General features: G+C 42.2%; 1 protein-coding gene across 1 annotated transcript in view; it reads left to right on the plus strand.

Annotated features, from left to right (window-relative positions):
* Positions 1-17,927, plus strand: part of MYOCD (myocardin) — a 101,198-nt gene that overhangs the window by 27,675 nt on the left and 55,596 nt on the right. The window contains 1 exon segment of the mRNA XM_041772193.1: positions 9,325-9,390. Coding sequence (XP_041628127.1) covers positions 9,325-9,390 — 66 coding nt within the window.

A 17,927-nucleotide genomic window follows, 5' to 3' on the forward strand; every position in this document is an offset into this window, starting at 1 on the left:
GTGGCAGAGGTGGCTGCCTGTGTGATAAGAAAAATGTCATAATGTCCATCCATTCTGGTATCTCCTGCCTCTTCAACCTGAAACTCTCAAGAGACCCCTCGCAGTTGTATCTAGTCCTTTGTCTCTTGGGTGGCACTGCTTCCTCTCCTGGGCCCAGGCAAGTGACGTGGTTTGTTTGCAGCTTTATGGTGTGTAAAGATATTCTAGCTCCCATTCTTGAATCGAGTATCCAGTCCCAGCTGCATAAAGGCAACTATTCCCAGTCCTGACCTATACTTCATCCAGAAGTTCTATGTATTCTTTAATCATCATTAAACAGGGGGCTGTTTCTCTGACTGGATGGTGTTCACACTTTACAAAATAATAAAGGAACATATTCTTTTTGAGGGGAGGTAGTCCTTGGTGGGGGGATGCGGTGGGTGGGGGGAGTGGAACTTGCTGCCCTGGTCCTGAAGTTTATTTAGGGGGAAAAGACAGGTTAGGATGGTCACAAAATACTTGTTTCAAAAGGACAATAGAAGATTCTTTGTATTAGATGAAAGTCTATGGAAAGTCTACAGTAACTTAAATAGTGTGGTACTGTGGAGAAGAATAGCCAGACAGATGAGGAAATCAGACTTGAGAGCTCAGGACCTCTGAGGAAAGAAGCAATTTGAGTGCAAACAAATAACTCCCAATTCTGACAAGGGCCAAAAGAATGCAAAAAATAAAATAAAATAAATGCTTTGGTTGTGAAAGCTACGGAAGACTGACACCCAAATGCCAGAACCGTAAGAGAACATACTGAGGTGACAGAGACTAAGAACATCCCTTCCTTCACCCATCAAAGATGACCATGTGGCCTCAAAGGAGGTGAAGAGAGAGCACTTTATGAATACCTGTAACTTGTAGGTGGTTCAAAGTAGGAGTTGGAGGTGGGGGGAGGCTTGGGCGAAAAAGCAACCCTCTGCTTAGAGTATTTTTAGCTACGGTGGATCAGTGGATGTTTGCCAAGAGCTCTGGGGACACGAAAGGCCCCAGCCAGCTGAAAGCAGGGGGAGGAAGGGAGGGACTGCCCAGGGAAGCACGCAGAGGCAGTTCAGGAAAGAGGCCAGTGCTGGCCAAGGGCAGCTGTGCCCACAGGGAAAGCCTGCTTCACCAAATCGCAAGGTTCTGCCCAACCCATCAGGACTCCCGCACATGCAGCAGGAAAACAGCCACAAAAATAGAGGTGGTCACTCAGCTCCCACCTCCAGCATCAGAAATCTACCAGACCCGGACAAAAAGCCACCCAGGGACGAGTTGCAGTCCCAGGATCCTCCTGGCCTTGGCCCTCTGGCTTTCAATTTGACACATTCTGTACCCAAACAGTTGCACCTCTAGGAGTATATCCGAAAACCATATTGAGGGTGTGGCCCTAAATCAACCACAAAGAGTGCCCACTGTAGTAAAAATACTAGAAACAAAGTAAAGAATTAACAGTAGGTATTCAGTTCAGTGACGTACAGAATAACCAAAAAATTAAATATGCAGCTACCAAAATGTCTTTTGAAGGGTATGAAATGATCTGGAAATATATCTATGATGTATTACTAATAAAAATCAGCTAAGGAAGGAAAAATTTATAATGTGACCCCACATAAACATCTAGGAAAAAGGGACTTCAAGGACAGGAATCAGACATGAATAATAGTTAGCTCTAGTTCAGGAATAAGATTTTTTTTTTTTTCTGGAAGCTTCTCTCTATTTAGCAATGTGTCTGCATTGAGTACATACCAATTATGCTTTCCAGTCTTTTAGCCCTTTGTCTTATGTTCTAAGAGAACCATTCAGTTCATCTCCTTGCTTAGCAATTCATGTTTAAATACATTCGTCCCAATATTCGTTCCAATACTCAGCCACCCATTGAGTTTATCTTAATCGTTACTCAATGTTTGCTTTATTTCCATAATTTAATTTTTACTTATAAAACGCTCATAAAATTTACCATCTCAAACATTTTTAAGTGTGCAGTTCGGTGGCGTTAGGCACATTAACATCATCACACAACCATCACCACCATCTGTCTCCAGAACTCTTTTTACCTTGCAACACTAAAACTCCATACCTATTAAACAGTAATTTCCAATGTCTTCCTCCCCCAACCCATCACCTGGAAATCACCATTCTGTTTTCTGCCTTTGTGGATTTGACGACCCTGAGAAACCTCATACCTCATATTTGTCCTTGGGTGACTGGCTTATTTCATTCTGAGTAATGTCCCCAAGTTTCATCCATGCTGTAGCATGTGCCAGAAGTTCCTCCCTGTTGAAGGCTAAGACTCTAGTGTATACAACATGTTGCTTGTCCATTCATCTGTTGATGGACCCTTGGGTTACTTCCATCTTTTGGTTATAAGGAATCATGCTGTTATGAACATGAGAGTACAAGTATCTCTTCAGGTTTCTGCTTTTACTTCTTTTGGATATGTACTCAGAAGCAGGATTGCTGGATCATATGGTCATTCTAGCTTTGAGTTTTTGAGGAGCCGCCATATTGTTTTCCATATGGTGACATCATTTTACATTCCTACCAGCAGCAGACAAGGGTTCCAGGTTCTCTACAGCCTTGTCAACTATTGTTCTTTTCTTTTCTTTTTTCTTCTCCTTTCTTTCTTCCTTTCTTTCTTCTTATTGTAGCTATCCTAATGGGTGTGAGGAGATGATTATTCTATTTTTCTGCCTCTCCCCCAGTTTATTATTAACTAATGAACATTCTCTTGTCTACCTCTGAGAAAGGTATGTTTTCATTTATTCACACTGTCACCTTGAGTATATGTTCTTTTTTTGTATGTTTAGGGTCTTCCCTTTGTGATAACAACATTCCTTCCAGGGTAAGTGATTCTAATTGCACCCTCATACTGTGTCTTTTTGGAAACCTGTTAGACTACCTGATGCACAGGTGAGCACAGCCTGAGGGAAAAAGATACATTGCTGACACGTGTGCTTTGATTTGATTTCAGGGACTAGGAAAGAGGCACAGGATGCTCAGTAGCTAGTTTCAGGCAACAAAGGGTTATTGAGCCTCTTGTGTATTGCCAACAATCTGGAGTCCACTCCTGTGTCTCCCAGATACCATATTTGCTGCTGCTTCCTAGACACTGACAGCCCCTTCCCATTACCAATGCCTGGTCCAATGTGGAGAGGGATTCAGGACATGGAGGAGACTGATCTTTTCCTTGGGGACCCTATCTAACAGCCCTGTTAGAGGGAGCTTTACACTCACTTGTGCTTCTGGGCAAGGTAGACACTTGGCAAGGCTTTCTATTACTCACTTGCCTATGTCTTATGATGTACTTTTCCAATCCAATGCCATATTCTGTTTATCTCCCAAAGATCACTTACAGTTTCAATCCACTGAAGAATCCCCTTTGTCTTTTCAGGGCAGGTATAGATTTTTACAGCTCTCATTTCTGTTATTTATAGGACTCAGGAACCATTTCCTACTTTTGCTGCTAAAAAAGAGGGAAGGATCAAAAGTATAAGTTAGTATAAATTAGATCGCAGTTCACATCAGCACGTTAGTAAATGACAGAGATGACATTACCAATCAGTAGACAAAGGGAAATTTTAAAATAAATGGCAGGTATATATAGTTCACAAAGTCTTTGGAATAAATTAAAATTATGGCCTAGCCTCAAACCATACACCAGATTCCACTGGTGGGTATATCATAATCCAAGGCAAGGTGTGTAAACATTTGGTAGATGTTGGACTCAGGTAGAAACAAACTAAACTGGAGGAGAGAGTTTGTGTGGGACTTGTGCTTGTGGAGAAGACCTCAAACACCAGAATCAGGAGCCACTCGAGGATACTACACAAAGGAATCATCCGAAAATAGAGTTTGAGGGAAATTAGTTTGGTTACACGTGTAAGGTGCACTATAAGGAGAGGGCCTCCTGGAAAAGATGTGAGATGATCTAGTCTAGGTCACTTAACTTCTGGAGGTCCCAGAGACTTCTTAAAATCTGACAGAAGTCACAGGCCAATCCACAAAAATATGCATGTGCATGTACATCGTATACAGGTTCAGGGAATGAAAAAAAGCTCCTAAAGACCAGCTTCTTCTTTCTTTGGGGAAAGAAATTATTCCAGAGAAGGCAAAATAAAATAGGAAAAAAACCAAAAAGGAATAAAAAGACTATGTGTTCAGGAAAAATTGTGTTGATCTCACCAGCTGGGAAGTAAACACTTTGAGAATGGTAACTGCCCATCCTATTCAGCAGTTAGGCTGGTAACAAGCATGTCTCTCACAGAGCCAGCGATCAGATACTTATTGAAAGGTTGAAGGAATATAACGAATCATGCTTTTGATCTTTTGAACATGAAAATCTGCAAATGCTTAGCTAAAAAGTGATGAGTATGGAATGACTGATGTCAAATAGTGCAATAATTTCTCCACATTACACACCCAACACTAATTATGCCCTTTACCAGCTCCTTTTAATGTTATACTTTCTTGATTTGTCAGATAATTTTTATTCCTATTTTCATTTTATCTTTCCTCTGATCGCATACCTGTCTTTTTTAGGAATTCTGATTAAAAGTTTTCGTGGCCACTTATTTGGAGACAATATCCCAAATCAGCTCTGACCCCTAAGCCTTTCTCCAGCCCTATTTCTCAAATTGCGTATCAGAAACATTATAATTTACTGGGACTCCTAAAATTCAGATTGTTTAAAATTAAACTAATCCTTTTTTCCCGAGACTTCTTTGTCAACATCATTATAACTTGACTCTAGTGCATGCTCTCAAAACCCTGGATTTCAAATTTCTGGATTAGTGGGATTTAAATTTTGGAGGCTTTGGACCTCTTTGGGAATCTGGCAAGTGCTATGGACCTTCTTTCTCTCCAATAATACCCTTTGGCTTGAAATCTCTTTTACCTGATATTGGATAACTAGTCTAGCTTTCTTATGCTTCTTGTTTATAGGTATATTTCCCCCCATCTATTTACTTGCAACCAATCTGAATTGTTATATACAAAGTGTGTCTCTTGTAGACAGCACACTATTGCATATTGAATTTTTATTCATTCTGCTCATCTTTGCCTTTCAATTTGAGGGTTTAGACCATTGAAATTCAGTGTAATTATTAATGTTTTTGGACCTCTGCCATTTTAATATTTATCTTCTGTTCATCCACGGTTTTTTGTTTCTATATTCCCTACTTTTTGCATTCTTTTGGATTGTTTGAATATTTTTTTAGCATTTCATTTAATTTATTGGGTTTTTCTTAAGCTATTCTTTGTATTTTTTTTTAAGTAGGCTCCATGTCCAACACAGGGCTTGAACTCATGACCCTGAGATCAAGAGTCAGGTGCTTAACTGACTGAGCCACCCAGGCTCACCTCCTCTTTGTATTTGCATTAGTTGCTCTTCCTTAATCTTTTGCAGGCTACCTATGGTTAATATTATACCATAATATGTAAATTGTAGAAATCTTGCAGTCAAAAAGGACCTTCTATGTTATTGTTGTAATCGGTAGTATGTCTGCATGCCTTAGGAACATCACAAGACAATACTATAACTTTTCTTTAAACAGTTCCATACATTCTGTTAAAACTTAAGAAGAAAAAGAAAAAATTTAATATTTACCAAAAGAGTTATTATTTCTGATACTCTTTAGTTATTCCTCAATATCCAGATTTCCTTCTGCTTTAATTTCAATTCAGCCTGAAGATTTCCTTAAGCATTTCTTGTAGTAAAATTTGCTGGCAACAAATTATCTTACTTTCCCTTTTCGCATCTTTATCTTCGTTTCTAGAGGACATTTCCCATTCGGTGTTGACATTTGTTTCGTGTTTTGTGTTTTGCATTTTGTTTTTGTTTTACCATCTGGCTTCCATGCTTTCTGGATAAGAATCAGTGTTTCCCTTTATATAATGTGTTGTTTTCCCTGGATACTTTTAGGATTTACTCTTTGTCTTTGGTGCAGCCATTCGATTATGATGTATCTAAGTGTGGTTGTCTGTGAATATGTCTGGTTTGGGTTTTATCGACCTTTTGGAATCTGTGAATTCATGTCTTTGATGGAATTTGGGAAGCTTGGGGCTATTATTTTTCTCTCTGCCCTCTTTCTGGGACTCTAATTAGCTGATTTTAGAGTTTTTGATATTGTGGTACAGGTCCATGAGGCTATTCGTGTGTCCATTTTTTCCCATTAATTTCCTCTCTATTTTGATCTATCTTCAAGTTTACTGATTCATTCCCTCTGATATTTATTCTATTTTTTAAAAGCAAGCTCCATGCCCAGTGTGAAGCCCAACATGTTGCTCAAACTCACAACTGTGAGATCAAGACCTGAACCAACATCAAGAGTCAGACCCTCAACCAACTGAGCTACCCAAGTGCCCTTGATGTTTATTCTTTTATTCAGCTCATTCATGGATTATTACGGATACTCTAACATTAAGTTTTGATTTTTTATGGTTTCTTCTTATGTGTCTATTTTGCTGCTGAGATTTCCTATCACTTATTTCCAGCCTGTTTTCTTTTACTTCATTGAACATAGTTGAAAATAACTACTTTAGGAGCACCTGGATAGCTCAGACTCTTGATTTCAGCTCAAGTCATGATTTCCAGGTTGTGAGATCAAGCGACAAGTCAGGCTCCATGCTAGGCATGGAGCCTTTATAGGATTCTCCCACTCCCTCTGCCCATCCCTTCTCTCTCTCTCTCTCTCTCTCTCTCAATCTCGAAGAAGAAGAAGAAGAAGAAGAAGAAGAAGAAGAAGAAGAAGAAGAAGAAGAAGAAGAACTACTTTAAGGCTTTAGTGTGATAATTCCAACATCTAGATCATCTCAAGGCTAGCATCAGTTAATTGTCTTTTCTGTTTAAAATGGATCATATTTTCCTGGTTCTTCCTGGTTCTTTGTGTGTAGAGTGATTTTGGATTGTATCCTAGACATTCTTCCTTGTGTTACATAAATTTTGAGTTCTTTTGTAATCCTCTGGAGAATGCTGGTTTTGTTTTGCTTTGTTTTGTTTCATTTTGTTTCAGCACACAATTAACCCAGGTAGATTCAAACAGTAGGTCCTTTTTTGCCTATGTGCACAGAGGTTCACATTTCAGTTTAATTTTAAACCTTTGCCCTGCTTCTTTGAGTCTACCCCATGGAAACATCATTAAGGGATCAACCTGAAACTTGCAAGGGTTCTACACATAGTTAGGGGATCCCTTCCCTCTCTAATTCTCTCCCCTACATGATGTCCTCCTCATTAGTGTATGGTCGTCAGCCATGGTTGTCCAGGTACCTTTCTCTGATTCCTCTGGCCAGAAAGATGAGCACATTTTCTATTAGAGTCTTAGTTGCATGTGACCTGCCACTTCACGACTGCAGGTCACCCTCAATTTTCCCCCAAATGGAAAACTCACCCCCATGCAAGTTACTTCTCCAAGCTTCAACTCCCCTCTACAATCTACCTGACTTTGTTTCCTGTTCAGAAACCTCAGGTTGTTATTTCTCATATCTTGTTCAGAGTTTACAGATTTTATTTAGTGGGAGGTTTTTTCTGAAGAAGGTCTTAAAAAACAAACTCATATCATTTTCTCTTTTTTGGTCTTTATTGTCTAATCCTACCTTAGAGTGAAATGAGGCTATGGTGAAGCACAGTCTAGCAACCAAAAGTCATTAAAAGCAATTCAACAGCATTGATCTTTCTCAAAGAAGATGGATGGGGATCCATTTCAAAACCACAGCAGAACTTTAAAAAATTATCTTTCCCTGTTACTCTTTCAGTATCGTGACTGCATTTGCTCTGATGCTTTACTCCAAGATACTAAATAAACTTGAAAGTCAGCCCACATACCTTCCTATTTTTGCCCTTCTTCTCTCCATTCTAATTTTCTCTTCCTAAAAACAGTTCTCTTGCTCTCTCTTTTCATTATAAGTTGATTAGACCAATCCCTCTTTTTGCAAACTTTTGCTCTTTCTATCCTTATTCTGAGCAATTTAAATGCCAGGGCCAAGAGGGTAAACTTAGAATCTCCCTAAGCAGGGCTCCTGGGTGGCTCAGTCAGTTAAGCATCCAACTCTTGATTTTGGCCCAGGTAATGGTCTCAGGATTGTGAGATAGAGCCCCACGTAAGGCTCCATGCTCTGCGGGGTATCTGCCTGAGATTCTTTCCTTCTCCCCCTGCCTCTCCCCTAGTTCACATGGGTGCATGTGCTCTCTCTCTCTCTCTCTCTCTCTCAAATAAATAAGTAAATCTTTAGAGGGAGAAGGAGAAGAAGAATCTCCCTGAGAAAATGGAATATCCATAAGGGAGAGGCTAAATGTCCAAAGATAGAATTTTTAGGGGGAAAGTAGAGAGGGAGTAGGAGAAAATCACAAATGCTACACTCATAATTTTAAATATAGTTTTTAGAACTATTTATATGTATATATGTATATGATACATATAATATATTTGTGCTATGGATAGCAACAAAGTTTTATAAAGTTCAAACTTTTCTAAGCAAAACATGACTGGAATTCCAAAGGAATCCAAAATGCTCAGAATGCCCCTGCTTATTGATGAATTATTTTGTGCTACTCTGCTAAGCAACTTGCTAAGCATATATTGTTTATCAAACTTCATCGCAACACCTTAAGGTAGGCATTGTTCCCATTTACAGGTGAGGGAATCAGGAATCAGAAAGGTTAAGGTTAAGCAACTCCCATCTTTTGAAGAGGCTAGAGATAAGATTTTAACCCACCCACTCCAAAGTCTATTTATTGCTTTCTTCATTTGCCCTTTTGAAAATGCAGGCAAATTCCCAGCAGAATCGGCTGGTGTTTATCTCCAAAGTGGATGATAGTGAGACAGGGAGCATAGTGCTGTGAGGACAACATTCACTCTAAAAGAGGAGAGGAGTGTTACAGTTGCAACTTGTCACAGACTTCCTGAATCCCTGCAACCCCCTCAAAGTCTCTTTTCTTTCTCCACATCTGCAACAGAAATACAAATGTACCTCACACAAATGTTCAAGACTGTTCTAAAAATAAAATGAGGAGCTTCTGGGTGACTCCATCCTTTAAGCGTCCAATTCTTGATTTGGGTTCAGGTCATGATCTCGTGGGTCTTGAGATCAAGCCCCATGTCGGGCTCCACGTTGAGTGTGGAGCCTACCTGAGATTTTTTTTCTCCTTCTCCTTCTGCCCCTCCTCCCCTTGCACAAGCACTCAGTCTCTCTGAATAAATAAATAAGATCTTTTAAAAAATAAGAATAAAATGAGAAGAGCTGGGTGAAAATTCTGATGTAAATATAAATGACTATAATCACATGCAGCCCAACTTACAAACTAACACTTTCTTTTCTAAGTTTTGCAGTTACGACTTCAACAGAGAAGGACCCAAGAACAGCTGGCTAACCAAGGCATAACACCACGTGAGTAGCCGTATCTCTTGTTCGGGACCATATGATGTGGGAGATGAAAAGTACCTCAGGGGTCATTGAGCCGAAGCCTGGGGATGGGTCTCCCAAGAGCCTCATAGACTCCATGTTGACAGAAACTCCACATATGGATGCTTTGCCCCAGATGCTACTCAGCTGCAGGGGTTTCCCTTTAATGATAGAGGTGGTAGCTAAAATTCCAATTGGTGGGTTTGTTTTTAGAGTAAACATAATTCACTGTGGGCACCCCTCACCCTTCTGTTACTTTTAGGATGTTGTCACTGTTCTTTCCAGAAGCATCAATCACGTATGCATCCTCTTACCACCTCGGTTTCAATTCTGTTTGGGGTACTTGAGTCCACAATTAATTTAATGTTGCCAAGTGCTTCCTTTCTGGAACAGAGAAGCAATGGCTTTCTAGTATAAATGGTATAATGTTGAGTTACTGGCCATAATTTGGGTCAAAGAAGAAGGATTAAATCTTTTAGTAGAGAGATTTCAAATTTCCTACCAAGTTAGTGATTAAAGCTAACTCTTGATTGCCTATAGAAACACACAGAAGGGGTGCCCCGAATGAATGAAGTCACAGTTCAAGCTCCTTTAGGTCATATTTTTAAATTTTCTTCCCCAATAAAATGTAAAAGTCAAAATCCATGATTCTTGCAGAAATCCAGATCTGTCCTATTACTTTGGAGTTTAGCATGCAATAAGCAGTTTGGCCTGGATATAATGTCCTGCGGTTAGTAATATTAGAGCCCCATGACCCAAGGTCTAAAATTTTAAGTATATAGTCCATGCTCCAGGACTATATACTTAAAACAGGACTGAGAATGTTTCAAAGCCTTTTCCATTATAATTCAAACATAGCTCTTTGTTAATGGCTAAGCCCTCCAAACAGTAAACAGCAGGTGACCTTATAGTAGAGCAACGTTTTTAGAGGTTTGCTAATAAGCATAAAAGAAACAGCTCACCCCATAATTTACAAGCTGCTTGCACAATTTGTACAGAGGTGATGAGAAACCATAGGATCACATCTGAATGCCCTGTTTCATCTCAGCCCACTAGTGGAGGTGCTAAAAACACAGGTGAGAAGAAAAGTCTACAGACTTCTGGTCAGATAGGTACATTTTCACTCACAGCTGACCAGACCAGCCTTTTTTAGAATCCTGTTACACATGTGTAGAAGCTGACCTGGTTAAGCATCATCTAGAAGAATTATTCACTAAGTGGAAGTGTGTAGACCCACCAGGATCCTTCCTGTGGGCCACAATCTGTGCCCATGCCCTCAAATATATGAGGAGCACATCTAGTTGGGTAGTATTAAAATAATCTATTGCCCCACTGATGTTTCTTTTCTTTGATTCTGGAAGGGCACATGGAGTAGAGACCCAGGCCCTCTCAATTCGCTCAAGCTGTTCACAACTGATCTAAAACTCGATTTCTGTGCTTAAGTACGCTAAACTGGGGTCTTGCAGCCAGCATTTGGTTGAAAATAAACTTTTTTCCCCTTTCTTTTCTGAGGCTTATGAGGTTAAATCTCTGAGAATCCATAAGAACACCTAGGGAAGATAGGAATGAACCTTATAAAACACTTGAAAATAACGCCTCTATGTACGTTTTGTCAATTCAATGTCCATTTGTAGAGTGGGGTCCAGTGGGGCTATGACATTTTGTTCTCCAGGATTTCCAGAACCAAATAGCATACCTATTAATGAAGTCCTGCTTGACAGAAATTTTGCATCCTTAGTCCGTCGAACATTAATTACCAGGGGAAAAAAAAAGTCCTATGAGAACGAAATGTTTTTTTTTTTCCTTTCTAATTCAGCAAAATGATAAAGATTAATTAAGTGTCATCCATTTTCCCTAGTCTTCAGCCAGCGCCTCTTAGCTAGGCTTCCAGAGGGTATAGATTCTGCTGTGGAAAAATGTCAAAGCCACAGCAGGTGCACACGGCAAGCCCAGCCTGGACAGACCTCGACTACTTAGTTCTTCTCAGAAAGTTAGATCCAGGACAAATCTTTCACAGAGATTGGGGGGGAAGAGAGGTGAAGATGATGAGCCTCATCAGCCCAATTAGAGATTAAACACGCCATCTCAATGCAGTGTCGAGCAGCATGTGTTTGCTTGGGTACCGCTAGGGATGTGTGTAAAGGCAACCCATCGGGAGAAGGAGATGAGAACAGGCAGTCTCAGGGGTCCTATCAATTCAATCAAATTCAACAAATTTTGTTATGAGCCAGACTGTATGCAGGGTGTGTGCTCAGCCCTGTAGGGACAATGAGCAGGAATGTTCCTTGAACAGATTCAGGATTTTAGAGGAAGAGGTGGTAGGAAACCCACAGGAGTAAAATTCAAGGTGGAATTTGTTACATAATTATTAATACAATCTAACTTTACCCATAAAGTTTGAAATAACTGCAATCCTCCCCCCCCCCAGGTTTTAAAGCCTGTCATAAAATGCCTATATTGAAAGCTAATCGCCAAGCGAATTATTAATTGTCCCAATATTACTGCATAGCATCACTATTCCTAACAGGTCCACAAAAACACCTGCTATCCTTTGGCAGAATTCCTCGTGGGTTTTACATCAGATTAAACCTCAAAGGCATTGCCACCCCTCTTGTGGCAGAGCTGAGGCTAGAACCTATGTTGGGATTGGTCCCTGTGTAGAGTTCTTCCCTCAAAATTTCAAAAGGAATCGCTTGGACTTTGAAAGCACTTCCCTGAGTTCCTCTCAAGCCTTTTGTGGCCAAAAAATTCAGTTGGAATTTAGGGAAGTCAAAAAATATATGTATGTGTAAATGCCAAGGAGAACCCAATGGCTTTAACAAGATGGTGTCAGGTTTTCCACCGTCATCTATACCTCACCGTGACCAAGAGTGAAGAAAAAGTTCCACTGCATTAGCCATGCAGATCTTACTTCACCTGCACATCAAATTGATGATGAAAGTTTCTCTCCCTACTGACTCCAATGAACCGAGCCATGTGTAATTTCAGTTGACTAATGAAACTAGTCCAAGTGGATTGAATTTAACTCCTTCCTTCTTCTTGGGCATGTATCCTGCAGGTTTTGAAGTTCCTGATGAGTAACAAAAAGGCCACAGCAACCAGGCACAAATTCTCTTTCATAATCCCCCTCAATCACTTCTCTTAAGAATTTGCTCATTTCTCACTTTTGTCCATTATGGATCTGGGGTTCTCCCCCACCAGGTGCTTTGAATGAATGTAAAGTCATTGTTCCTTGAATTTAGTCAAGAAGGGCAGAGTGCTGAGACCAGCAGGGAACCCCTAGAACAACTTTCAATAGTGGGGAGAGGCTCTCAGACCAGGAGCTTGGGGCCTAACCAGATTCTAAGATTGCTTTCACATTTATAATACCATTGTAGAATTTGTAGAATTCACATTGTCAAAATAGCCATGGAATCTCAGTGAAATACCCTCTCAAAATTAGCTCAGAAATATTACTTTAAGAATTTATTACTTGGACTTGTCTCCAAAAATCCCACCTCTGAATCTCTAAATGAAGATTTCAAGTTGCCTCCTTTGCCACCACCAGCCAGGATTCAAAGGGAGCATATCACTGCCCCCTCTCTATTGGGGTCAAGGCCGCAAAAGACATCTCCATTCTCTGTTTTCTCATGGCTTGAGGACAGAGCCAGCCTCCCCTGTTGACCTGTGGGGCTTGGATCTGTTCACCATTTCTCATGCGGATTTTCTCCACTACAATTCTTTTCCTCAGGCATCATTCTCCTGGGTGGAATCTAAAACACCACCACTTTATTGCAACCACTTGGAAAGGATGATCAGCTCTATGGAGCAGGTGCAACGAATGATCACAGCAATTCAGTAGTGTTTTGACCAACTGCTGTGAGGAGGACCCTGGGGAACACAGAGTGGTCAGGCATGGATTCTGTTTCATCTGAAACAGATGGTCTGAAAGAGGCCCAGATCACCCCTGCTCTGTTGTTCCAAATAGTGATGTTGGAACCCAGGGGAGAGAGGAGGGGACAGGTAGCTTATTGTCCTCAAATACAGAGAACAAGACAACTGCAGTAGACTGGAGCCCCAGAGAGCCTGCGGCGTCTCCACAGAAACTTCCAGAAAGCTGCCTCTGGCCAGAATGTAGTGCCCGGGCAGCTTGGGTCCTTGATCTGATCAGAGTAAATGAATTGAAAAATACGATGAGCTGTCTATGAACGGTGCCACCTTATTTGTTTTGCAGACTAATCCCAGCCACAGCAAAGCCTTGGTAAATCCCCGAATTCTCTGTGGTCCCTCTCTCCTGAATAACAGCAAGAATGCCTGGGCACACTCCTGTTCCCACACCACATGCAGCTTCATGATAGTTTTGAGAAGTCGACTCTGCAAAGTCTTTCCTCCTCTTCTCCATGCACCCATCTGACTTGGCTTCTCCCTCCAGCACCCTAGCACACACACTGTTGGCTGTTTGAGCAGCACACGGCACGAGGGTTTTAATCTGTCTGCCTCCTCCCTTTCTTTTCTTTTCTTAAAAAAGATTTTATTATTAGAGAGAGAGCATAGAGGGAGAGGGAGAGGGCTCCCCACTGATCAGGGAGCCCGATGTGGGGCTCGATCCCAGGACCCTGAGATCACTCAAACCAAAGGCAGAGGCTTACCCAACTGAGCCACCCAGGCACCCCCTTCCTTTCTAACATATCAAGTTCCAGGACAGGCAAAGGCACTCTGAATTTCCATGCCGAGCCAATATGGGGGTCTAGAATCCTAAATGTTGTCTTCTCCCTCCTTCTACCTTCTGGTTCCTTCTTCCTTAGAAACTAGTAAGCCAGTGATGACACGCATGCTTTGGACTCTTCAGAGAACTGCCAACGTATCACGTATGTTGCATTAAACAAGTATGCAGCCAGGTCTTAAGGATAACAAAGCTACCTTTTTGGACACCTGGGATTCTTCTTTGGGTGCCAAATAAACAGTTCATTGCCAACCTAAGAAGGAATGTGATTTCCAAAGCATTCACAGTTACACAGAGCATGTACCTCACCTGCTGAGAAGAGAGCCATTCACAATCTGGTTGGTCTTTAAAAGTGAGCGAACAGATAGACCAGCATTTTATAGGTGGGAGACTCACATGTGTTTGAGGAGACAAAGAGCCAAGATGGGTGGTTCCCAAATTTTCAGTCACCCAAGATTTCTTTTTAAAGATTTAAAAAAAAAATTTTTTTTTTAATTTATGAGCAACACAGAGAGGCAGAGACACAGGCAGAGGGAGAAGCAGGCTCCCTGCAGGGATCTCGATGTGGGACTCGATCCCAGGACCAAAGGCAGACACTCAACCATTGAGCCACCCAGGCGCCTGAAGACAATTTTAATTATACTCCACACTATGTTTGAAATTGTTTTGTTCTCCCCCCACCCACCCAAAGAAGCCCACATTGATGAATTAAGGATCCATAGATCTGTTTTTGATTAATTAATGGCATTGAAAACTGACCAGCCTGTGCTTTTTGGTGAGAACAGCCATCCCCAAGCACTCTGTTAGGATCCTAGGCAGCAACAATGAAAAGTGACCATTCCCTTAGGCTAATCAGCCTTTCTCCAGGCACACGTTCCCTTTTTCATTAGTTCCTTGAAATGCTGAAAATCCTAGAAATTCACTTCTCTTATTTGGAACTCCTGGGTTCCTGAAGACCCTAGAGTGGGACCTAATGGCCTAGTGAACTCCAGAGCAGTGAGTCTCAAACTGGGGCATCAGGATCAGCAAGGAGGGCTGTGTTTCCACCACAGATCCCCAGGGCCCACCCCCCAAGGGTCCCGTGGTGTAGGGCCTGAGAATTGGCATTTCTGACAAGCTGGCATCCCGAAGATGCCAGTCCAGGAGGTTGAGAACCACTGTCCTGGTTGCCGCCCTGGGAAACCAGCCCTATGATTCTGCATCACCCTCCTTATCTGTGATGTCGAGGGAACTGGGTTCTGTTCAACAAGCCTTGGAGGGAGCGACCCCGTGAGAGCTGCTGCCAACAACAGGCCCCCTCCACCCTGCACTGAGGAGTCAGCCTGTCCCCTTCACTGATGTCTCAGTGGCTCTAGGGCCTGTATTCTTTTTTTCCCTGGGCTCCCATTGGAGACATGAGGTTAGAGTCCAGAGCAGGAGACCGCAGGAGGCCTGTTCTTTCCTGGGGCTCTTTCCTGAGCTTTAGTAAGCAAATGTTTATACACACAGCTGACCCAAATTAGCTGGAGCTGCAGGACCGAAATAGGAATAGGCCGTAGCTAAACTCTGAGGTGAAAACATGAATTCCCTTGTGAGAAGTGATTAATCTTCCTCCAGGGGGAGCAAGTCAGATGTGTGGCTGACTGAATTTACAACCATGTTTTAATTTGAAATCCCGTTGACTTATTATTTTTTTAAATTAGAAATCCAAATTCCTTTTCAATCTTAAATGTCAGCGTCCCCAAAAACACAAAATTTTGTCATCTGATACTCCCAGGGCTAGTGGCAAGAGGCCCTTTGTGTATTTTCCAAAAAGTCAACTTGGGGGGGGTGCATTAATGGCTTTCGCTGGCCCTCAGGGGAGCTGGCTAAAACCCCACATTCTCTGGAGTCATGGAAAAAGCAAATGTCAATCACAGGGCCATGGCAGGATAGTTTTCCGTGGTGTGACCCCAAGCCAATACCCCTTATAACATCCCTGAAGCCCTGAGGAGGACAGCGTGTGGTAAAACACAGTGTGTGGACCTCTTTGGCTTTCTTTCCAAGTCCTTGCCAAATGGACATAGTGTCTCCCACTCTGTCTCTGTGATAGAGGGTTCCAGAACCTTTGTGCTCCTGGCATCAGAGACCTGGACTGCACAAATCATTTCACAAGTTATTAACACCAAGAAGTGATGAATTATGGCTCTCCAAAGCTAAGATACAGGGAATGCACTGTTTCTTAGAACAATTAATAAGCTCTGCTAATAGGAATTGAAGAGTCTCAGGGGCAAGAGAACTAGATAAATTCCTCCTAATTCCTAAGCACAATTTAAAAAAAACAATTGAGTTTGGAATCTAAGTGATACACCAGGAGAGATTCATACTGCTCCCTTAGGGCTGCTGCTTAAGGAAAAGGATGTGTTAATTCTTTTTAACCACTTAAGACAGCCACACAAAGATCATTTCCAGAGTATGTAAGTGATTTGGCCAACACCAATATGTAATCCCGAACTAGATGGCCACCAGACTAGGGGATGGAGGGGAAGACCTATTGGGTCAGAGTGTACAAATTGACCAGGGCTCCCCTGGACTTCAAGCAGACTTGTAGGATCTGGTTGCCTTGGGATCAGGAGTTGCTTTCAGAGCTCCATCAGTATAGACTGCAGCTGTGATCAAATATAGGAAAACACAAGCCTCCTTACAAGGAATGGCGACCAGATCCAAATCAGAGAAAATGCACAAGCAATGCAGAAGCATGGCACATTTCTCCATATGATTTCCCAGAGCTACTGAGTGGGGACAAGTGTGTGTGTGTGTGTGTGTGTGTGTGTGTGTGTGTGTGTTTAGGGGGATGTTGTGTAGGGGGAACATTGGAAATGGAAGATTTTGCAAAGAACCCCCCATTTTTAAAGATTTTATTTATTTATGGGGGACACACAGAGAGATACAGAGACACAGGCAGAGAGAAGCAGGCCCGATGCAGGACTCGATCCCACGACCCCAGGATCACACCCTAAGCGGAAGGCAGATGCTCAACCACAGAGCCACCCAGGCTCCCCAGGAGCCCCTTTTAGGAGGGAAATCAACAAAGAGAGACATGTTGGATTGATGGGAAATGTAATATTCAAGCTACACATTCCATTATTCTTCCTATAAGAAAGGAAGCCCCTTAATGTCTGCTCAGGGTGAGGAGGCGGGTACTTGCCCAGCATACTTGGCACAAGGCAGCCCGCTGGGACCATTCAGCACATTCCTATGGTCAACACTACTAACATCCCAGGGGGGCAAGGAGGCTGAGGAGGAAGGAGTGCGCCTTAGAGGATGATAAGGTGGTCGACCAGCTGCCAGGACTGCAATGCCATTTGTTGGATGTCTAACAAGCCCTCCTGAAAATCTGTGCTCGAATTTAGAATTTACCATAAAGACGGAACGAGACTCACACATTCACATACACATACACACACACCTCCAAGGGCCCATCTGGCCAGAAACCCAATTTTTAAGCTGGCCAAACCTTGGAAGAATATTTCATTGCCTGCCACTTAAGAGTGGACAACTCCTAGAGTGACACTTGGACCCCAGATCATGTTGGTCATGGGCTTGCCCAGGCTTAGAAAGGCATTCAGTGCCCTCTGACCGACCTCATCGCTTAGGATGTGAAGTGATTGTAGCTCCTGAGAGATGGTTTCAGGGGGGGCTCAGGAAAGCTCATAAGAGATGCAGAATGTTGCCCAGCACCATTCTGCTGCTTTGCTGAGTCAAAGGTTTCCCCACTAGAGAGTAGGAGGAAGAGAGAAGGATGGAGGAGGCCCTAGGTCCTGGTGGTTCAGGCTGCGTGTGCTTTTGCTGACCAATGCCT

Source organism: Vulpes lagopus, chromosome 10 (assembly GCF_018345385.1).
Source record: "Vulpes lagopus strain Blue_001 chromosome 10, ASM1834538v1, whole genome shotgun sequence".
Taxonomy (NCBI): domain Eukaryota; kingdom Metazoa; phylum Chordata; class Mammalia; order Carnivora; family Canidae; genus Vulpes; species Vulpes lagopus.